Source organism: Mytilus trossulus, chromosome 9, assembly GCF_036588685.1.
Source record: "Mytilus trossulus isolate FHL-02 chromosome 9, PNRI_Mtr1.1.1.hap1, whole genome shotgun sequence".
Lineage (NCBI taxonomy): Eukaryota > Metazoa > Mollusca > Bivalvia > Mytilida > Mytilidae > Mytilus > Mytilus trossulus.
The window spans coordinates 67,269,424-67,293,539 of record NC_086381.1 but is presented as its reverse complement, the minus strand read 5'-3'; the positions used below and the strand labels follow the sequence as shown (position 1 = coordinate 67,293,539).

The 24,116-nt window shown below is 33.1% G+C and overlaps 1 protein-coding gene and 1 non-coding gene across 3 annotated transcripts; one reads left to right on the top strand and one right to left on the bottom strand.

The window, feature by feature from the left end:
• Positions 1-130: 130 nt before the first annotated feature.
• Positions 131-23,758, top strand: LOC134683287 (E3 ubiquitin-protein ligase RFWD3-like). Of its 2 annotated transcripts, none has more exons than XM_063542477.1 (14): positions 131-277; positions 3,975-4,137; positions 4,354-4,455; positions 6,374-7,090; positions 7,676-7,761; positions 8,375-8,477; positions 8,732-8,910; positions 14,993-15,107; positions 16,458-16,559; positions 17,036-17,199; positions 19,172-19,375; positions 20,135-20,226; positions 21,184-21,464; positions 22,720-23,758. In XM_063542477.1, the coding sequence occupies exons 2-14, from the start codon at positions 4,015-4,017 to the stop codon at positions 22,867-22,869; spliced, it is 2,418 nt and encodes an 805-aa protein (XP_063398547.1). In that variant the 5' UTR covers positions 131-277; positions 3,975-4,014; the 3' UTR covers positions 22,870-23,758. The 2 variants fall into 2 exon arrangements, with proteins under 2 accessions (XP_063398547.1, XP_063398548.1); XM_063542478.1 differs by having other exon boundaries at positions 141-160.
• On the bottom strand, positions 5,034-5,120 carry Trnastop-uca (transfer RNA opal suppressor (anticodon UCA)). The gene has a single exon. It is a non-coding gene; the product is annotated as a tRNA-Sec (tRNA).
• Positions 23,759-24,116: the final 358 nt, after the last annotated feature.

The window sequence follows — 24,116 nt, the reverse complement described above, 5'->3', positions numbered from 1 at the left end:
AGTCAGGATGGATAAACCAAAGTAAGTTCCGATAATATAAATCAGCATCAGTTAAACACTTTATGTAAAAGAAGCATTATTTGAAGCTTCCCTAGTACCCAGATTATTTTATTTCGGCTTGTCTTGGATATTTACATTGCTTTAAATATGGTGTTTAGCGGTAAATTTTCTGAAATGAAATGATTATTTTTGAACTCTTGATTTATTTTGGATCTAGCAAATGCATCTTTATGTTTTGAGGGCATATGGTTATATAGATTTCCCAGTATATTCATAGGTAATACAAATGATAGCATGTCATATTTGAGAGAGGAAAATACCCTGAAAAACATGCCATTTTTTTAATTTTTTTTCTCCTGAAAATTATTCCGATTATGCAATTCTGCTAACAACAAATATCATTTATTCTCCTATTAAAAAAAAACACGCACAATGTCTTCATGTACAGTTTAATTGATTTCAAAGTCCTAAGCAATTTACTTGGTTTGATAAAAAAAAAAAAAAAAAAATCTGTGGCGGATACAAAACTTTTTTTTTATAATTAATGGAGGACCTCTATCTGACCTAAGGTGAGGGGCTGGGCCCGTGTCAGTTGTGCTTCAGTGATTCCCTATATAATCAACCATTTCTCCCCTGGATCAGCCTATGTACTCAGGGGCGGATCTAGGATTTCCAGTTAGGGGGGGGGGGCGCAAATATTTATTCTGCGGAGCGGAGCAAGGCGAAAAAATTTTGGAGGTTTTTTTTAAGGTAAAATTATTGAAATATTCTTCTGAAGGGGTGAAATGTAGATACCTCGAACTATTATGTGTTAAACCTAGCGAGGAATTAAAGTTTCAAGCTGAAACCGCCTTAATCCACACCTGACAACAATCTACAGATAGACGGACGCAAAGTGAGACGAGACAGATCACAATTGCTCACCTGACCAATATATTTTTCAAATGAAAAGTTCTACTTTTACCAGCGATTTTTAATTGTCCTTTCATACTATCTGTTTTTTACTTTTTTGATTTTCGGAGGTCGTGCCCGACTTTTTTGTGTTCGTCACAAACAACTAAAATCAGAATGAGATGCATTTACGCAGTTATATTTATTTTCTTGGAATCCCAAGCATACAGTAATGCGGTACAGAATTCGGCTAAATATTTAGGTTGCAAGTGAGAAATAAATATAGACAAATTAATAAAGTAACCTTTCGCTTGAAACAGTATTTCTATCTTTCATTACGGATATTATAAAAGAATCACACCTGCCGACTGTTTTCTTGACCGTGTCATGATGAAATTGTGAAAGTGAGTAAGGGATGTTTTGGAACTTCGATTATCAAACAAATTGATTATAAAAACCGCAAATACAATGTAATATTTGATTTTACTGTCACTGCTAAAAGCCTATTATATTTGTCATCAAACGCAGCTCCGCGTTTGACACCTTCCTTTGAAATTATTTATAGAACTTTAATAAAGCGTAGGTCAGTTGATTAGTAATCACGTTGATTCTGTTAAACTGACTGTTTTATATACTTTGAATGTTAAAAAAGGTTAAATGGTCTCTTCTGATACTTAAATATGTTGGAGTCAACCCAAGCTTTGCAAATTTTAGGGGGGGGGGGGGCTCATCCCCGCCCCGCCACGCCCCCGCCACGCCCCCGCCTAAATCCGCCCCTGGTACTAATTTAAGTGCATGAGTTTCCTGACAAAATGTCCACTACCATCCTCCAGTAATAGAGCACTAGAAGAACAGTCAGTGGTGGATCCAGAAATTTTCATAAGTGGGAGCCCATTGGCTGCCTAAGAGAGGGACTGATCTCGTCACGCTTCAGTTATTACCTATATAAGCAACCAAATTTTTTTTCTCAAAAGGGGGCCTGCGCCCACCCCCTAAATCCGCCAGTGACAGTGTAAAACCAGGAATTGGTCCATTCTCCCCAAAAATTGGTCCCGCCAATTCACGCCAAAATTACACTTCCAACCAGGGATAGAGCAGTAGGACAGTGACAGTCGGTCTCACTAATTAGCGACAAGAAGCGACAAGAAGAATAATATTAGCGACAAGAAAACATTTTTTTTTATTAAAACTACTTATTCCAAACAAGGACGTATACATTTTTTAACTAACATACGTCCTTGTTCCAAATAATTATTAAAAGAATATGCAAAAGAAAACAATTTTAACAACAGGAAAGTTAATATTGATAGAAAAAAAATGAAACTTAGATCTAGTTCAGTTGCTACATTTATTTACATGATATTTTATTAGGTATAACAGCAAGTTTACCCTGTCGTATTATGGTATTACTTTTACTTGTGTTTTAGAACAATAATATATTTGTCTTATAATTTGTCTTTAAAACTATATTTGTACAATATATAATAAACTTGCAAAATGCATTATTTGTGCATCATTGTCCAGAAAATACATACACAAATTGTGAAATATAAAAAAATGTACTAAGAACTGAAATCAAACAAGAGGAAAACATAATTAAAATGTGAATAGTTTTCATCCATTTTATTTAGTGTATTGCCTCATTTAACGATATTTATCATGTTTATGCATATTGATTGAAGATTAAAGGAAATTGATGACAATCTTGAGTTTTCAACAGGTGTTCACTATTTAAAATTATGTATATTCTGGCGCGTGCTATTGTATAGTCTGACGCGTGTATTAAGTTGAAGGTGTTGATTGGATGTTATTGTAGCAATAAAACAAGGGACAAGTGCCTCATTAATCTCATTTGATGTTCTACTTTGTGTATTACCTTTAATAGGATGAAGCCACAGATAACGTTGGTCCTATCAGGAAAAATTAATTGTACAGTTAGAAAGGAAATAATATTTCATGTTTTTGTTTCAATAAATCCTTCAAAGGGAAGGTGACAAATCTTTGTTTTTATTTTCATTTTATTTGCATTTTTCATTTTAAAGCATGTACATTTCCTGTGTATATATATATGTCTCTGCTCTTACAAATATTTAATTTCTTCATCTACATGTATCAATATAATAATAAAAACTACACAATCCCTTCCTCGCAAATTTTTAATTTCTTCATCTATCAATAGAATTATCAATTTATTTGTGCCCCTAAATTAAAAATGATTAAATGCATATTTTTTTATATTTAATAAAAAAAAATGTTTTCTTGTCGCTAAAATTATTCTTCTTGACGCTTCTTGACGCTTCTTGTCACTTCTTGACGCTTCTTGTCGCTAATTAGTGAGACATGTGACAGTGTAAAACCAGGAATCTGTGTCCATTCTCCCAAATAAACTTGTTCCTGCCAATTCACATTCGTCCCCTTTCACTTTTGCACCCTGCATGTTCACACCCAAAGTCTGTTTACACTCTACATATTTGTTTTCTTCAAACATTTGTCTAATCTAACTTTATCTGGCCTCCTGTCTATTTGAGAGTCAATTGCAATAACACTTTAATAGAGTTGGACTCGTAACCAGGAAGAAGAAAATGCTACTTTTTAAAAAAATTTAAAACTCTACATACATAACATACATGTACTAAGCCAGAGCATGGAATTGTGCATACACATGTACATTTTCATTTTTTAAATTACAAACAAAGTGAACCAACGCCTGGTGAATCTGTAGTCCCAAAAGTTGTGACTGACATGTCTTAGTGATCAAACAAGCTGATAGATACATTGATAAAGACAACACGACTCAACAGTCTTCACGACGAACTTTTAAATCTACAGGCCCGGAGCTCAATTTTTGAAAATTTTTAGTTAGATTCTGTTGGCCTGTAGATATGATTTTTACAGGCCCGAGAGCAATTTTACTAGCCTGGGCTGCCACTCAGGGTGAAGACTGTCAACAGCAATGTTACCTTTACTACATGTAGTGTGGCAGTGAAATAACAACGATTGCAATATTGTTGTATATAGTTTTAATAAATCAATGTGAGCTTCTATAGATCTGTATTGCTACTCTATATTTGTTTACGTTTCAGATAAAATCATGGAAATTTTAATCTCAAGGTTGTACTTATAATGTCAGACATTGATGTGGAAGGTTCGGATGATGAAATAATAGTTGTTACAGAATCACCCGAGCGGCACATTGATATTGACGTGGAGGCAGTGACAGATGAAGAATTATTTCCAGATTCAGAGGTTGTTAAATTAAAACTATTTAAGATTAAGACAATGTTTTATATCATTTATTTTATTGGATTTTTTTTTGCCATTTTGCCATTATATGTCATAGTATGTACATGTGCATAGCTGAAATGGTAAAATATTCTTCCTAGACAAAATACTTATAGCCAATCAGAGGATGTGTTGCATTCAAAATGGAATTATTAATCAATAATTGTTGTTGTATTTAAGGGAGAAGACAATGATTCAGATGTCAGTATTGTGTCAGAGGTCAACGTAGAGGACAGTGATGATGAAGATGTAGAAGTAGACGTTGACACACTTCCAAATCATGTAATTGATCAGTTTATAATCTATATTATTTTGCCCTCGTCATTTCGCCCAAAATTGTATGGCAAGTTTATGATGGTAAACAAGTACAATGTAACAACTTTATTTCAATGTTGAGGTATTTTCAACTTATGTTGATGTTTGAAATCAAGAAAAATAAGACTGTTTAGGTACATGTTGAAGTTAATGCCTTTATATTGAAAGGCCAACCTGAATGGCTCTCAGATTTTCTGAAAGGCTACTATGAAATCATCTTTTGGGAGTCCTTGGCAATGTCCCAGAATAATGCAATTTGGGTTGGAAGCTGCAAAAAAAATAATATTAAAGAGCTAAAATCAATAGCATATACATATTGAGAGACAAATCATAACTGATTCATGGGCAACAATAAATTATTATTTCCTAGTCCTACATCTGAATTTTTTCTTTATCATTAATCATGTTAATATAATGTGGATGAATACCACCAAAACTTGATCTGGGATTAATTCATTTAAAAAAAGTTGTTAAAGCCGCTGGTACGTAAGGTGTTCATTATATTTTCTTTTTACAAGTGTTCTCAAAATTTTCAAACTAAAAATCGCCGGAAAGGTGGAATTGAACCACTCTGACGCTAATCAGCTACAGGTTTGAAGCCTGCACCCCAGACCACTGAGGTTCATTCCGGCAATGGTACTGGTTACTATAATATTTATATACCCAAATTATTTCTGAGTTTCTTCCACAAAGCTTTAACATATTTAAATATCATTAGAACAAATTTTGCAAATATTCTATGATTTAATTGTGTAACAATATAAATTGATAACTATGACTTGGGGATGTTTAAAACAATTTCATTCAGTAAAAGGCTTAGTTTGTGATTTAATGAAATGTGTACTGAATGGAAAAAAATGTTTTTTTGCACAAATAAAAGAAAAAAACTAGAGTTATTTCCCTTGATTCAATTACATAAACTGATAAAGATACAGGTAACCATCTTAACTGATAAACAGAATTAGATAAATATTGAACTCCTGATGTAACATCAACATTTCATTTCCAATCTGTTATTTTATTAGAAATTTTAATTTTTATAATCCAAATATTTATTTTTTTGTACATGTATTTTATTTATAGGAAATTTATCATAAAGCTTTCAGTCATTTTTAGAATACAATATTTTTTTTACACAATTATTAAAAGTTGTATTTGTATTCTTTGTAAATAAGTTCAGTTATTTTACATGTACATTGTATATTTTTGATACATTTACTATACATGTTATTTATATTTTTAACTTTTATTTTATTTGGTGGTGGTTGGAGGGGGGGATACTTCATATAATTTCTTTTGAAATATAATGCATGTTGGTTTTTTTGAAAAACAAACTATTTTGATTATTAGGAACTGTAAAAAAGGGATTTAGGATGGGTCCTCTGTTTGAAGTCATAAAACTTTGCTCAGTGCTCGGAGCACAAACATAATGCTCCCAACATGAAATCCAGAGTTTTGATTGGTTGATTTTGGAGTATGAGTACAAAAAGCTGAATCAAAAGTTTTATGAATTCAAGGCCTGATCTTTAAACTTAAAGTATTTCCTTGTCTTTTCAATTTGTTTTTCTCAAGTCTGCCTTAAAAGTAGTAGGAACTAGACAGAGGGAACCTCAAAAGATATTTTTAGACATCAATTACTTATTCATGTCTTCTTAAAAATCAAAAGGTAATATCCATGGCAATTTTTTTACACCCCTCCCCCCCCCTCTACTCAACTACCCGTATTAAATTTCTTCTGGTTTTTTTTCCCCTGAGTAAACTAAGTCAACATTATTGATAAGTAAATATCAAACAATGAGTTTAATTTTTGATTTAGACATTTATGATCTTTTAAGAAATGGTACAAGTACATTGTACTAGTATAAATGAGATAATTATTTTTTAGGAAGAAAACCAGCCAGTGCTGCCATCTGTTGGATCAGCATCAGCTGTTGATTCAGATGCTAGATCATCCAGGTCAACATTACCTGGTGTTATTACCCTGCCTCCACTTCCTAGTCTGAATCTAGAAACAAATGCAGAGACTTCTGTTGAATCCATTACTAACATCACCATCCAATCAAATGCTGTCACAACAATGGATTCTGTCCACAATATCACCATGCAGCCCATCACAACATCCTCGTCAAACTCTTTATCTACAATCTTATCATCATCATCTTCATCCAATCAGCCATCAACATCTGTTGCCATGGAAACAACTGGTAATGGTGGCCCTCATTCTTCACCTCATCAACCATCAACATCTGTTACCATGGAAACAACAGGTAGTAGTGTTCCTCATTCTGCATCTAATCAACCATCAACATCTGCTGCATCAGTTGACATGGGAACAACTGGAAGCGGTGGTTCTAACTCTTCACCTAATCAGCCATCAACATCATCTGCTGCATCTGTTGCCATGGAAACAGCAGGAAATGGTGGTCCTAACTTAGGAGCAACTTCAACACTGTCTACAGTATTATCTTCTGTATCAGCCACCAATGCTGTGCAGGTTATTCAGGGTCATACAGATTCACCTAGAGATTTCAGGTCACCAAAACGACGGAGAATAATGACGCCAGAGAAACCTGGTGGTGGTGAACCAGAGGACGAAGGCAATGTATGATCACTTTAAAGTTAATAGCCATAATAATTCCTGCTATTTGCATTAAATACCTGAAATATTGAATCATCTGAAAAATGATAAGAGCAATCTTTTATTCCATTTTAAGGGAAGGGGAGATGGGAGGAGAATTGCCAGTATTTTTGTTATTCATGATTATATAAATTATTAGTTTCAATAATACCAGGTAGTGGCCGTTACAAGAGTTGTTTATTATAGTATAATTCGTTTTAAACGTGTATAATTTTTTCCTTAATTTTCCTTGATGCAGTTAATTCCTTTTAATTGCGTCAAACAATTGTTGTCAAAAGAACAAACAATTTTGCGATAAATGGTACTATGCACTTCTGTATTTTGATGTTCAATTATGAAGAATCAAATTTCAAGTATGTGCAGAGATTTTGACACTGCCAAGTTTTAGTTGTACAGGAAAAAAATTGTGCATTATTAAAATTTTGGAATATAAAAAGCTCAAAAACCTTATAAAGAAGACATTTGTTACTTTGCCTTAGGAGAAAAAACATTTGCTATCCAAATAGTATTTATACATTTAAAAATACACACAAATTAATTTTGTTTCAGTGCTGTCCTATATGTTTTGAAGAATGGACAAGTTCTGGTAATCACAGACTAGCTTCATTAAAATGTGGCCATCTTTTTGGACAGAGGTAGTTATACACTATAATTCTACATACAAACTTGTGATTAACTTTTGTTGATATGAATATAGATATGTGAATATGTCAAGGAGACAGCAATCCAACATTAAAAAAGATCTTGAAAACATCTTACTCCATGATTGAGGATAAGATTATGATAAGGAGAAATATATATTTCAAGGATCTGTTTTGATGGCATTGTAATTGGAAAAAAAAAAAAAAAAAAAAAAAAAAAAATGAATATAGATATGTGAATATGTCAAGGAGACAGCAATCCAACATTAAAAAAGATCTTGAAAACATCTTACTCCATGATTGAGGATAAGATTGTGATAAGGAGAAATATAGATTTCAAGGATCTGTTTTGATGGCATTTTTATTGGAAATGTAGAAAAGTAGGAACAAATCAAATTTCAGACTTTCATGTGTATTTCAATAAACGTTTAAGAACCAAAAAACTAATTAAAAAAACAAAGATTATTAGTTTCAAAATTCTTATGGCAAGCAAAACAGATTTATATGATCTGTGTGTGCATAAATTCCTTCGTGGTGATTTAAAACATTTGCAGGTAGGTTACAGATTTTTGAAATGTAATATCAATGAAATGTAATTTATTTTTAGTTGTATAGATAAATGGTTGAAAGGTCAAGGAGGAAAGTGCCCTCAGTGTAATGCTAAAGCTAAAAGACAAGACATTCGAGTGTTGTATGCTAAATGTTTAAAGGTTGGTACAAATATGATAATATTCAGTATAGGAACATTGTACCTTCTGGTTTTTTGGTTGTTTGTTATTTTTTTGCCATGATATTTGGAGGATTATTTTCATATTGGACTATCCCGGTGAGGTCTTCTGCCTCTCAATCTCTTGAAGAGAATGCACATGTTGGAGGAATTATTCTTAATGGTTTAGCATTACCTTGAGTTTTTATTCAAAATCACTTTGTTTTTACCATGTTTACCTACAAGTTCAATATTTAGGTTGTAGATACTACAGAAAGGGATAGAGCTCTCCAGGACTTAGAAAAAGAAAAAGAGGGCAGGAGGAGAAGTGAAATGGAAGCTGCACAAATAAGAATGCAGTATCAGATGACTGTCGGAGACAATAACAAGCTTCGCACAGAGATTGCAAAGTTACGAGAACAACTACAAAATGTCAGGTAAATTTTGATAGAGGCATATACATCTTAATATAAATATAAGGAGATATTGTATCATTGCTATTAAAAGAGATAACGATAACATAACAAAATGTCGGGTATAGTTTTGAAAGAGATTTGTTGATAATTTACTGATCTTAATATAAATATGTGGTATGATTGAAAATTAAACAACTCTCCCCAACAGACCAAATGATGTAGAAGTAAAGATATCTAGGTGGTCACTGTAGTGCCTTCAACATTGATTAAAACCTGTAACTCCTAGCAAGCTACAAAAGTCCAGAAATAACAAATGTAAAACGATATAACCACAAAACTTGCGTCTTATTCAGGGCTTCCAAAACGGTCATATATTCCGGTCATTTGTATAATGTCCGGTAAAAGACCAGCTGGGAAAAGCATGAAACGGTCATAAAATTTTTAGTTTTCAAGGCTTTTTCGGTCATTTTAATATAATTCACGATCTTTTTGACCAAACATTTTGCCTTTAAAAGCCATACATTTTCGGTCATAAAAGTGACATGTTGATTAATTGCTATCAAAACAACCCTTACCTCAATCCTTTCTAATTTTAATCAAGGCTAATTAGTTGTTGGACAGCTGAAAACTATACCTGTTCAGGTGACAGGTAAACTAATTTCAGTACCGGACATCGGACATTGTATCCATTCACAATTACTTTTGTACATTTCAGCGGTTTGTATCTAATTGACTTAGTCCAAAAGATCAGATTCATAATAAATACATTTATAAACTTGATTTGATGAAACATTTAAAAAGGTTTTACATGAAAAAATCGTCAGAACTACGTTGTATGAACAAGAACAAGTGTGCGCTTGTGCACAGGTGGGAAATTCAATTATGCATCCTACATTTCTTTAAAATTCTAAAACTATCATTGACACCTGTACCTAATGTTCATTTCAAGTATTTTGTTGAAGAAATAACGTGGAAAGAGCTTCTTCGCTCAGTCATGCTATGTAAACGTACACGGATTTTTAGGTATCCGTTTATGGTCCATGTTTTACCATTGTCAAGTCAACATCCGGTTTTAAAAAATGTGACTTTAAAAACGAAAATAAAGTTCTAGACAACGTCAGTTCGCACAAATAAAGTGTCTAATGCAGATATGAGCACGCTGATGTGCACACTTTGAATGATGCAATGCCAATTTTAACAGTTTATGTCAGAAGATCAAATTCATATCAAAGTAAAGTTTAATATCTTTATACGACCACAAATTTTGAAAAAAAATTTGTCGTATATTGCTATCACGTTGGCGTCGTCTGCGTCGTCGTCGTCGTCCGAATATTTTTAGTTTTCGCACTCTAACTTTAGTATAAGTAAATAGAAATCTATGAAATTTTAACACAAGGTTTATGACCATAAAAGGAAGGTTGTTATTGATTTTGGGAGTTTTGGTCCCAACATTTTAGGAATTAGGGGCCAAAAAGGGCCCAAATAAGCATTTTCTTGGTTTTCGCACTATAACTTTAGTATAAGTAAATAGAAATCTATGAAATTTAAACACAAGGTTTATGACCATAAAAGGAAGGTTGATATTGATTTTGGGAGTTTTGGTCCCAACAGTTTAGGAAAAAGGGGCCCAAAGGGTCCAAAATTAAACTTTGTTTGATTTCATCAAAATTGAATAATTGGGGTTCTTTGATATGCCGAATCTAACTGTGGATGTAGAACTTTTGGTCCCGTTTTCAAATTGGTCTACATTAAGGTCCAAAGGGTCCAAAATTAAACTTAGTTTGATTTTGACAAAAAATGAATCGGTTGGGTTCTTTGATATGTTGAATCTAAAAATGTACTTAGATTCTTGATTATTGGCCCAGTTTTCAAGTTGGTCCAAATCGGGGTCCACAAAATTAAACTTTGTTTGATTTCATCAAAAATTGAATAAATGGGGTTCTTTGATATGCCAAATATAACTGTGTATGTAGATTCTTCATTTTTGGTCCTGTTTTCAAATTGGTCTACATTAAAGTCCAAAGAGTCCAAAATTAAACTAAGTTTGATTTTAACAAAAATTGAATTCTTGGGCCTCTTTGATATGCTGAATCTAAACATGTACTTAAATTTTTGATTATGGGCCCAGTTTTCAAGTTGGTCCAAATCAGGATCTAAAATTATTATATTAAGTATTGTGCAATAGCAAGTCTTTTCAATTGCACAGTATTGCGCAATGGCAAGAAATATCTAATCATTTGCTAATTGCACAATATTGTGAAATAGCAATTTTTTTTTAATTAGAGTTATCTTTCTTTGTCCAGAATAGTAAGCAAGAAATATCTTATTGCACAATATAGTGCAATAGCAAGATTTTTTTTTAATTGGAGTTATCTTTCTTTGTCCAGAATCAACTTAAATCTTTGTTATATACAATATACGATGTATATTCACTTTTTACTACCCACTGATAAATTTAAATAATCTTTACTATTAAGTGATAACAAGCTGTTTTTTTACATCTTAATATTTTATGATGTATTTAAATGAGTAGTTATTGTTGCAAACTCCATTAGAATATTTTAATTGAGATTAGTTTTGGAATAAGGGAAAGGGGGATGTGATTAAAAAATTTGGTTCAATTTTTGTCATTTAAAAAAGAAAATTTCTTCAAACATTTTTTTGAGAGGATTAATATTCAACAGCATAGTGAATTTGCTCTAAGAGAAAACAAAAATTTTAAGTTCATTAGAACACATTCATTCTGTGTCAGAAACCTATGCTGTGTCAACTATTTAATCACAATCCAAATTTAGAGCTGAATCCAGCTTGAATGTTGTGTCCATACTTTCCCCAACCGTTCAGGGTTCAACCTCTGCGGTCGTATAAAGCTACGCCCTGCGGAGCATCTGGTTTTAATTTAACGTCAATCATTGGGATGGCCATCTGATTACCATAATTGCCTTTTGTGACTTAGTCTTGGGGATTAAAATTCGGATCAGATATAAAATGTCCGGCTGGCTCAGAAAAATTTTGGAAGCCCTGGTCTTATTTTAGTTCAAAACAACAAATGGAAAACAAATACGACAAGTAGCAAGAAACAACAACTACTGAATTAATTTTCATATGTTCAGGGCTCTGGGTTCTGTTTCTTCAAGTTTATATACAGATACATTCAATTCACCTTTTCAGAATCTAAAGGACCAAAATGAAAATAACGTTACATCAATGGTTGAATTTCTATTGTTTATCACGTTTTAAACCTATCACAAAGTTTTGGTGTATGCTTTTCAAAATATTTCCCAGAATGCATTAGATTCTGAAACGGCAAATTACTTTAGGTCTGGAAGTTTTCGTTTAAATATGTAAAAATGTTGAAAATCTTTACAAATTCTTCTAAATAAGTAAATTCTTTTTAATTAGGGCCCCGACTAAAAGTCGGGTAGCCCTATAGTGATCAGTCTGTCCGTCCGTCTGTCCGTCTGTCCGTCTGTCCGTCCGTCCGTAACACTTTGGTGTCCGCTCCATATCTAGAGAACCATTATGATTTCATACTTAATACTTTACATGATTATCAACCAACACCAGAGGGTGTGTCATGTTGTATGTACAACTTTCTAGGTCAAAGGTCAAGGTCAAAAACTTTGGTTTTAGTTGACAACCCCGTGTCCTGTGGTGAAGATCGTGTCCGCTCCATATCTAGATAACCATTATGATTTCAAATATTATACTTGACATCCATTTTAACCAACACCAGAGGGTGTGTCATGATGTATGTACAACTTCCTAGGTCAAAGGTCAAGGTCAAAAACTTTGGTTTAGAGTTGACAACCCCGTGTCCTGTGGTGAAGATCGTGTCCGCTCCATATCTAGATAACCGTTATGATTTCAAAGTTTATACTTGACATCCATTTTAACCACCACCAGAGGGTGTGTCATGATGTATGTACAACTTCTTAGGTCAAAGGTCAACGTCAAAAAAACTTTGGTTTCAGTTGACAATCCTGTGTCCTGTGTTGAAGATTGTGTCCGCTCTATATCTTGAGAACCATTATGATTTTAAATATTATACTTGACATCCATTTTAACCAACACCAGAGGGTGTGTCATGATGTATGTACCACTTCCTAAGTCAAAGGTCTGTCTGTCTGTTGGTCTGTCCATCGCTAACAAATTTGATCCACACTATATTTTGAGTGGACAGCTGTTATTATTTCATACTTTAAACCTGACAAACATTTTCAACTTAACATATATATAAACCAACACCAGAGAATGTGTCATAATGTATGCATCCTAGGTCTAAGGTCAGTCTGTCGGTCTGTCCATCCGTTCGTTATTCTTAACAAATTTTGTCCGCTCTACCTCTCGAGAACCGTTAATATTTCATACTTTATACTTGGTGGGTCATAATATATTGAAGGCATAATTCTAAAAATATGTGACAAATATCAATTGGGCAGCACCTTTAAACATATTGTTCAAACATCAATCCATATATCCAGAAGTCACCTTAGAGTAGTCAACAATTAGTTCACATCATGCAGTCATATCACTATTATACTATGAAAGAAAGATGAGAATATTTATCAGTTTTAAATTAGGGCCCCGACTAAAAGTCGGGTAGCCCTATAGTGATCAGTCTGTCCGTCCGTCTGTCCGTCCGTCCGTAACACTTTCGTGTCCGCTCCATATCTAGAGAACCATTATGATTTCATACTTAATACTTAACATGATTATCAACCAACACCAGAGGGTGTGTCATGTTGTATGTACAACTTTCTAGGTCAAAGGTCAAGGTCAAAAACTTTGGTTTTAGTTGACAACCCCGTGTCCTGTGGTGAAGATCGTGTCCGCTCCATATCTAGATAACCATTATGATTTCAAATATTATACTTGACATCCATTTTAACCAACACCAGAGGGTGTGTCATGATGTATGTACAACTTCCTAGGTCAAAGGTCAAGGTCAAAAACTTTGGTTTAGAGTTGACAACCCCGTGTCCTGTGGTGAAGATCGTGTCCGCTCCATATCTAGATAACCGTTATGATTTCAAAGTTTATACTTGACATCCATTTTAACCACCACCAGAGGGTGTGTCATGATGTATGTACAACTTCTTAGGTCAAAGGTCAACGTCAAAAAAACTTTGGTTTCAGTTGACAATCCTGTGTCCTGTGTTGAAGATTGTGTCCGCTCTATATCTTGAGAACCATTATGATTTTAAATATTATACTTGACATCCATTTTAACCAACACCAGAGGGTGTGTCATGATGTATGTACCACTTCCTAAGTCAAAGGTCTGTCTGTCTGTTAGTCTGTCCATCGCTAACAAATTTGATCCACACTATATTTTGAGTGGACAGCTGTTATTATTTCATACTTTATACCTGACAAACATTTTCAACTTAACATATATATAAACCAACACCAGAGAATGTGTCATAATGTATGCATCCTAGGTCTAAGGTTAGTCTGTCGGTCTGTCCATCCGTTCGTTATTCTTAACAAATTTTGTCCGCTCTACCTCTCGAGAACCGTTAATATTTCATACTTTATACTTGGTGGGTCATAATATATTGAAGGCATAATTCTAAAAATATGTGACAAATATCAATTGGGCAGCACCTTTAAACATATTGTTCAAACATCAATCCATATATCCAGAAGTCACCTTAGAGTAGTCAACAATTAGTTCACATCATGCAGTCATATCACTATTATACTATGAAAGAAAGATGAGAATATTTATCAGTTTTAACTTAAAATCTTAGATTGAAATCACACATGAGACTATGTAATAACTTCAAATAATGCTTCATATCAGATTATCCATACAACTTATTTACCCCACGTTATTGACAGCGGGGCCCACAGAGATGGCTTCCATCTCAATGATATCTAGTTCAAATTATTCTCTGTATTATTTTTGATGTTCAGTCTTAGCTCACCTGGGTCTATGCATATCTCCATTCCAAAAATGCTGACTAGAACTGAAATTAGAAAAATTGTTATTTTTGAAAATCATGAACATGATGAAAATGAAACACATTATTTTGGAGAACATGAAAATAAGACACATTTTATTATTTTAAAATCCACATATTATTTTTATTTACAGATCACAGCCATTACAGATGTGTATAAATTCATCACAGTCAAATGTATCAGATAATCCTACCTCTACACAGAGTGATGGACAGTTTATCTTGGACAAAACAATCAAAATATGGGATGTGAGTTAACACAAAATTAACTAAAGCTTGTTTTCTTGCACTGTAAGGGATACGACTGAATTTGCTGGGATTTCTATTTTACAAGGGCCTTGATGGCCAAGTATATAGTTCAACTACTGTGCCACAAGCAATTCTATACTGAGATTGTGAGATTTTGAACCCCACATATTTTGAGGATGATTTTGAGTCCAATCTTAATTGACTAGTTTTATCAGCTATCCTGCCAAATGGTGGTTGCTTTCAGGAGACTTTTGCTTTCTCTTAAAAATAAAAACTTACTGGCACCATATAGCCAATAGGTTTGAAAATGCAATTAAACACCAAAAATCAATTTAAATCAAAATCTGTTATACCATCAAATGAGAGAAATTATTTTTGAAGGAAATTGAAAAAGAAGGGAAATCTTGGTTTTGATTAAAGTTTATAAATGAATAGAAAATAGAAAAGTCCAGAAGATGCAATGAAAATTGGTAAAAGCAGACATGTTTTCTATGCAAATACATGACATCTGAATTCCCTCATGATCATTATTAGATTGAAAAACTATATTTGTTTCAGGGTGGGAACTGTCGTGTGATGGCATACAGTCCATCATTAGCCACTCTGGTTGTATCTCAGCCTTCAGCAAGTTCTCTCTTTCTTTCAGGGTGGGAACTGTCGTGTGATGGCTTACAGTCCATCATTAGCCACTCTGGTTGTATCTCAGCCGTCAGCAAGTTCTCTCTTTCTTTCAGGGTGGGAACTGTCGTGTGATGGCTTACAGTCCATCATTAGCCACACTGGTTGTATCTCAGCCGTCAGCAAGTTCTCTCTTTCTTTCAGGGTGGGAACTGTCGTGTGATGGCTTACAGTCCATCATTAGCCACTCTGGTTGTATCTCAGCCGTCAGCAAGTTCTCTCTTTCTTTCAGGGTGGGAACTGTCGTGTGATGGCATACAGTCCATCATTAGCCACTCTGGTTGTATCTCAGCCGTCAGCAAGTTCTCTCTTTCTTTCAGGGTGGGAACTGTCGTGTGATGGCTTACAGTCCATCATTAGCCACTCTGGTTGTATCTCAGCCGTCAGCAAGTTCTCTCTTTCTTTCAGGGTGGGAACTGTCGTGTGATGGCTTACAGTCCATCATTAGCCACTCTGGTTGTATCTCAGCCGTCAGCAAGTTCTCTCTTTCTTTCAGGGTGGGAACTGTCGTGTGATGGCTTACAGTCCATCATTAGCCACTCTGGTTGTATCTCAGCCGACAGCAAGTTCTCTCTTTCTTTCAGGGTGGGAACTGTCGTGTGATGGCTTACAGTCCATCATTAGCCACTCTGGTTGTATCTCAGCCGTCAGCAAGTTCTCTCTTTCTTTCAGGGTGGGAACTGTCGTGTGATGGCTTACAGTCCATCATTAGCCACACTGGTTGTATCTCAGCCGTCAGCAAGTTCTCTCTTTCCAGGATTTGGAATTAAAAAGGTGCGTGTCTTGTTATGAATACTTTAAATTTATAGGTAAATATAGATTTTATAACTGTAAATTAAGAAAATATTGTGTGCATTTGTTATTGAATAAGTCTGGACAAAAATGTGAGATTATTTTTTTTGATTTCAGAAATATTGTGTGTAGATATATATATAAGATATGAAATTATTTTGCATTTTTTACAGGAACTGCAAATCAGAGTTCTAAATTTTGTTATCAGTCTTCATGTTAACATTCCTTCCTGTGTGAAGCATATTTAGATTTATCACTCATCAACTTCCTGTCAACTGATTTCCTTTAAGCATTGGTCTCGTAAGTTAGCTACAAAGCTGTATTCATATTATATTATGATAAACATGTTCTAGTCCTTTTGATTTGCTGCAGGATATTAGGCATTATGATTTATCATCATCATCAAAATAGCAGTGGATCACAGTTTTACTTGTTGACATATAATATCTTCTTTTCAGATAAGTACGCTGGATTTCAAAACTTCTCAGTATCTAACTATCCACAGTAAGACTATCCGTGATGTAAGTTTCCATCCTAACGTAGATGATGGCATATTACTGAGCTGTGCTTTAGACAAGACGGTCAAGATGACCAGTGTTATAAGTAATGCTGTCGTACAAACGTAAGATTATTGTTTGAAACAAACATTTTTACTTATGAGCATATCGGAATAGGAAATTGTAACATTGTTTTGTATATTTCGTGTGTTTAAGAATACTACAAGATTAGATTTTAAAACTTTTAAGAAATGATGTACTTTAGCAAATTTTTATGATAGACTTTTCATTGTAGATTATATATGTTGTGTTCATACAAATAAATTATATTCTCATAAGTGTTAAAATAAGAATTGCATATTGTTAATACTGTAATTTCTTTAGGGATATTCCATTCAAATACTTTTGATAACTGTTATTTGCATAACAATATAAATTTATTGCAATCTCCTTCTTTGTAAAATATTTATTTAATTGCATATGTCTAAAAAAAAAAAAAAACGTTTCATGTTTTTAGCTCACCTGGCCTAAAAGGCCATGTGAGCTTTTCTCATCACTTGGCGTCCGTCGTCTTCGTCGTTAACAAATTTTCAAACATTCTCCTCTGAAACTACTGAATGGATTTGAATGAAACTTAGCATGATTGTTCCTTAGTATATCCTGCTCAAAGTGTGCGCTTCGATTTTTGATCCGTCAAAAAACATGGCGGCCGTTACTTAAAATAGAACATAGGGGTCAAATGCAGTTTTTGGCTTATATCTCAAAAACGAAAGCATTTAGAGCAAATCTGACATGGGGTAAAAATGTTCATTAGATCAAGATCTATCAGCCCTGAAATTTTCAGATGAATCAAACAAACTATTGTTGGGTTGCTGCCACTTAATTGGTAATTTTAAGGAAATTTTGCAGTTTTTGGTCATTATCTTGAATATTATTATAGATAAAGATAAACTGTAAACAGCAAAAATGATCAGCAAAGTAAGATCTACAAATAAGTTAATATGACCAAAATTGTCAATTGACCCCTTAAGGGGTTATTGTCCTTTAATGACAATTTTTCAAAATTTGTTCATCATGTTGACTTACTTTAAAAAATCTTCTCCTTTGAAACTGCTGTATCAATTTCAGCCAAATTTAGGCTAAATGAGTTTCAGAGTATCTAGTATAAATTTTATATTTCATTTCCTTGTATGTCAAGAAACATAGCTCCTATGGCTAAAATAGAACATAGGAGAAAATGATTTTTTTTTTGCTTTTGAAGAAAATAGGACGATTCAAAGAACATTTAAATAAATTGAAAAGCCAAAATAATCATTGATGAGAGATTAAACCAAAAAAATTCAGGTGAGCGATTCAGGCTCTTGAGAGCCTCTTGTTTTAAAAGCATACAAATATTTGAAATTTTGATAGAAAGTGTAGCTGTACTGTTTGGAAAAAAACATTTGCCAAAAGTGATCAAGGAAAAATCCTTTTAATAACATTTCAAAACTGTTATCTCTTTGTTTGGAACTTTAGGGTCATTGATTAGAATTTTAATTACTATTAAATTTATAACATAAGATTGATTAATTGTTGGTTTTTAACGCAACTGTCAGAACTACTGACTAGACTGTTGTGGCCAGTGTTTATTGGAGTATCCTTAAGAGAACATAAGATAATTCAAGACTATTTATTTGAAAATGGAATCCACTAGTCTGGGTTTACTGTTTTACTTCTATCTGTCCGTCCATCCGCCAGTCCGTATATCTGTTCCATGAATATTTTTCGTCGCAACTTTCTAAATTACTACATTGTAAGGATTTTTGAAATTTGGTTTCAGGCTTTATATGAGTAAATTATACTGTGCATTGAGTGATGCATTTTCAGATTCATCACTCAACAACTTTCTGTTAACCTTATACTTTTAGCGGACAGGGGTATCATTAGTGAGTAGCAGCACACGGATTGGCTTGTTTTTCACATATTTTTTGTGCATGATTCTGATCTTCATTTTTAAGATAAAATTCACTTGAGAAAAACAATTTATGAATGATTGTAATCTCAAAATTTGCAAATATAACCCTCTATAATCATGAAAATTCCTTGTTTATTTTACAGATATGAAACCCAGTTACCGTCCTGGAGTTGTGTTTGGAATGCTGATGATAGAAACTTCTTCTATGTTGGCATGCAGAATGGTTGTGTGTTAGAGTATGATATACGTAACACAATTGAGCATGTCCAAGAATTGAATACTGAAGGAAGTAGGTCACCTGTAGCCTCACTTCAGTATGTACCTAGTGATATGAATGCTATGTTTAGGTAAGTGCTTGATTTGGTTCTTTCCCACTAAGATTTTCTTAATGTATTTGTACTGAATTCTTTATACATATGTTTTACTACAGAACACATGTATTAAATTATTTGAAATTTTTTGTAACCTCTCTAATTGTATTTGTATGCTGTCACAGAAGGGGGTATCAAGTGTTACTCTTGTCCGTCTGTAAGAAATTAGTTTTGGTTCTCTTACTGTTGTTTGGCTCAACCAAATATTAATAAATTAATACACAATGCCTATTACCACAGAACACAGATGAGGTTGAACTTGCTGGCATCACTTTTACCGTCCTCTAGTTATACCCCTTTATAACATCATTGAACATTATATTACATGGGTGTCCCATGACTCATTTATTTTATATTGACAATCTATACATGGACCTTATATTGTGTAGTCATTATTATTTGTTGGATACCTATTTTAGCAGATCTCATTGATAAAAATTAAAATTATCAAAGAGCTTCAAATTTTCTATTGGAATATATGCAGACATTAGCTAATTATGAAAATCAAAACAATATCCAAGTCTTCCTCAATCAACAAGACTAGGTAGCAAAGAAAATAAAAAAATACACAGTACAAAATATCTGATACTGCTCTTAACATTTGCTAATAACAATCAAGTTTCAACTGATGCCCAAAACAGTTGAGGCAATACTATGAAAAACATTCACCTCACAGCAAGTTTTAGAATGGCTTTGAACCTACTTTGTTTTAAAATTATACATTTTGTATTTCAGATGTGGTGGTCTTTTGGTAGGTCAGCTTGATAAAGTTAGCTTCTATGAGAAGAAGCAAGACCAACACAAACTACATATATTACCTGTTGAGGGTAAGGTCATATAAAGTTGTAAAAACAATTTATGTTAGTTATAAATCTAGAGTTATCTCCCTTTGACAAGCATGAGATTTAATTGCTTCAGTTAATGAATGTACTGGTACAATAAAGAGAAATGGTATAACATATGTCACAGAAAAGTAATTTTATGCTCGAGATGACTCCCAGAAAAATTACATATTTTTGAATGAAAAACAGAACTATTTTGAAAAATAGTCCCATGTGTGTGGGAAAATAGGAAGAAACTTTTTAGATCTTGAAAATTATGGTGTAATTTTTTGTTATCTTGTAAACCATCATGTCAGACAGAAAGCCAATATAAAGAAAATTTATTACAGATGTATCATTCTATTAGGCAAAAAAAAATGTCTGTTTATGGTTACCTGACCGACCCTATTTTGAGCGCCGACCCTATGCCATCTTATTTCCGTCGTAAAGTGAAAAATAAACTGAACCCGTGTTACAAGTGAAGATAGTGTTGCCTGACACATCCCAATGTTCATGAACAATGATGAAAATGATAGCTGTTTTAAGGAAATTCGTGACTCAGGTGATGAAAACAACATTTTGTCACCATTTTTTCCCAATCAATAATAAAGGGAAATAATCCAGTCATCAAAAATACAGGTAAACTCTGCCCATGGACAACTTGGCCCACATCAAGATGGACTGCACATCTCAAAATCATGGCGCAAAAAAAAAATGGAAATACCAAACCTACCTACCCTATTTATTTTTATGATGTAACCAGACACATATTTTTTTTGGCCTTTCAGTTATCTCAATACAAGGATATTATGAAATTACAAAATTGTTAGTTGTTTTTTAAAAATCTCTGAATATTTTAGGTATTATAAATAACAAATTTACTGTTAAATATATATAATTTTCAACAAACTACAATGTATCTTTAACATTATGACAACATGTTTTTATTATTACTTATTGCAGGGAGTTTATCAAGTCAGTGTTTTGAACCAAATACAAGACATTTGTTGTGTAGTTTCAAACCTTCACAAAAACATGCCGCAGTTCGTCATCAGTTATGTGAAATGAATTGTGTAAACATTAGTGGTGATCCTACAACATTAGATATGTCGTGTTCCTGTGATATTGTACAAACATTCCATGCGGGACGTACACAAACTTTACTGAGTAAATCTGTGTTATTACCTCATCCAACTATGGAAAATAATATGCTTGTATGTGCTGGAGAGGAATCTACACAATCGGTAGGTATCATGTGAACATATAAACCATCCCAGTTTGTGGGGGATATTCCCCATTAGAGGTATTGACCTTTATTTTGAAATTCTTAATTTTAAAAACTGAACACCTCATAACAGGCATTTAAATGATTGAGGTATTTAAAGCACACACATACTCATTCAGACAATATAGAAGTAGAAAAAAACACGCGTACAACAATTTAACAAGAGCATTATGTCCTTGGAGATTTTAAAAGTTGGCAGGTATGTCATTGGCAAATACTTTTCAATCATTTGAAAAAAAAGAACGGGAATTTTGTTTGTTCTAATGAGTTGCTATGAAATAAGAAGGGGATTAGAATCTACCAATTTAATTGTCAAAATATTTCTCAAACTAACTTGCTTTTTCTGCAATGTGCCCATTGTTCCCCATTTAGTCAATTTGCATTGCCCTAGGAATAGGTTGGATTATAGCTCTTCATCTTTAATATAAGTTTTGGTTTTCAAATATTTTGGCCACGAGCATAAATGAAGAAACATGTATTGTCGAAATGCGCATCTGTTGCAGGAAAATTGGTACTGTTAATGTTATTGCTTATCATCATAATAAAAACAAAAAAGTAAAATTGAGAATGGAAATGGGGAATGTGTCAAAGAGACAACAACCTGACCAAATAAAAAAACAACAGCAGAAGGTCACCAACAGGTCTTCAATGTAGCGAGAAATTCCCCATCCCGGAGGGGTCCTTCAGCTGGCCCCTAAACAAATATTAAGTACCTTTCATTAACTTTTATGCCATACATTTCCAGAAAAGCAAGCATTTCATTTAGGAGATAACTGAGTTGTGTTTTAAGTTTCTATGGCATCAATTGGTGATTGATGGTGGCAAATTAAGTTTACTGGTGACATGTAAGTGGGGCCAGTAAGTAAACAGGTATTTGCAACCATCACATCCCCAAATGATGCAGTTCCAGCTTAAAGTTCAATATTCTTATCTCCATTCAAATGAAACTGACAAAATGTAACGTCATAGCATACATTTGAAATCTGCCATATGACATCAGATGTTTTCATAGCATTTGTTTGGAATTTATGCCATGTAAATTGGTGACATTATCCAATCAAAATGAAGGTTAAAAACAGTGTTGCATATAGTTTTGATAGGATTCCTTCTTTTTTAAAAGATTTTGAAAAAGATGTAATTTTTTTTCGGAAATAATACTTTTTGACTCACTAATGTATGATGTATATTAATCATGTTCTCCTTTTTCATTGCAGCTGCATATATGGGACTGTGGGAAAAGTCAGCTGAAACAGAGATTACGGACAGATGGCGCTGTATTAGATATCTGTGCAATAAAAACAAATAATATGACTTATCTTGCAGCCCTGACAGACAAAATCCTTAAAGTGTTTAAATGGTGCTAGATGTCTTTCATTTTTATCCAAAATGTGTTCATGATTTTATTGTTTATGAAGTATATAATTGTTGCTATTACAGATAGTAATCATAGTCTCAAAATGTATTTTGTAAATGAAAGTATTTCGTTTTGAACATACCACCGAAATTTCTGTAAAAAAATTATAATGATGTACCAATGTATTGCACATTCATAAACTAAAATAATGGTAACAAAAAAATGTTCCACCTTTAAGAAACAAAAATGAATTAATTCTAAGTATTCTTATTAGATTTAAATATTATAAATAATTTTCATGTAAATCTAAAACATTTCACTGTGGTCTTTTAGGATTTTGAAACATCCTTATTGTAAAATGATTGAATTTCTTTGTTAAAATAAAGTAAGAATGATCAATTGTGTGTTTAATTGTGTATGGTTGTAAATTTTGTTTGAACTTTGGTGGACTGCAAGAGAAAATGTGTTTTATAATTTGTGCATGTGCAAACTGTATGTTAAGTTTCTGTATTATACATGTAAATAACTTGAACATATGAATTACAACAAAACTAAACAGTGGTCACATTCTTTGGAAAACTTGCCACATTGGCAGAGAGGAAATATGAATAATTCATATTTTGAATAACAATTTTCATGAATTTTATGTGTAAAGCTGAATCACAATTTAAATTACTAACCAATTATCAATTTTCTATACACTTGCTTGCAAATCTATAAAATTAATTTAAAATTTGTACCAATGAATATAGGTGAATCCGAAGTATTAAGCATCTAATGCCCTTTCCTCATTCCATATTGTACATGTTTCACGGTGTATTTATTGTATGTGTCATATATATGTTCAATAAACTTTTTACCAGAATGTATTATAATGTCTTTTTGTTCAATCTCAGCATTATAGTGCCAGGAAAATAATAAAAAAAATAAGTATGAAGTCAGAATTTTTGTTTAAGTTATTTAGTATGGAAATATGGAGATGTGATAAAATTGCCTATGTGCTAATGAGACAAATTTCCACCAAAGACTATTATGGCATATATCAATGATTAGAACAAAAACAGGTCAAAGTTATGATCAAAACCCAATCCATTAGGCTCAGCTATAAAAGGTTGGTAATGAAAAAAATTGTGGAATGGTTTGAAAGAATTTTTTGAGAGAAAAAAACAGCCAACCCCCTTGATCTGTTAAAAAAACCAATAACGTGTACTTGGCCATTGGCCATCATCAGTTTCTTAATAAGCTTTCTATTGATGT

Coding starts and splice junctions, on each gene's coding strand:
- LOC134683287 (XM_063542477.1), top strand. CDS start 4,015: ATGTCAGACATTGATGTGGAAGGTTCGGATGATGAAATAATAGTTGTT. Junction 19,376..20,134: donor GATATGAATGCTATGTTTAG/GTAAGTGCTTGA, acceptor TTTGTATTTCAG/ATGTGGTGGTCTTTTGGTAG. Junction 21,465..22,719: donor GAGAGGAATCTACACAATCG/GTAGGTATCATG, acceptor TTTTCATTGCAG/CTGCATATATGGGACTGTGG.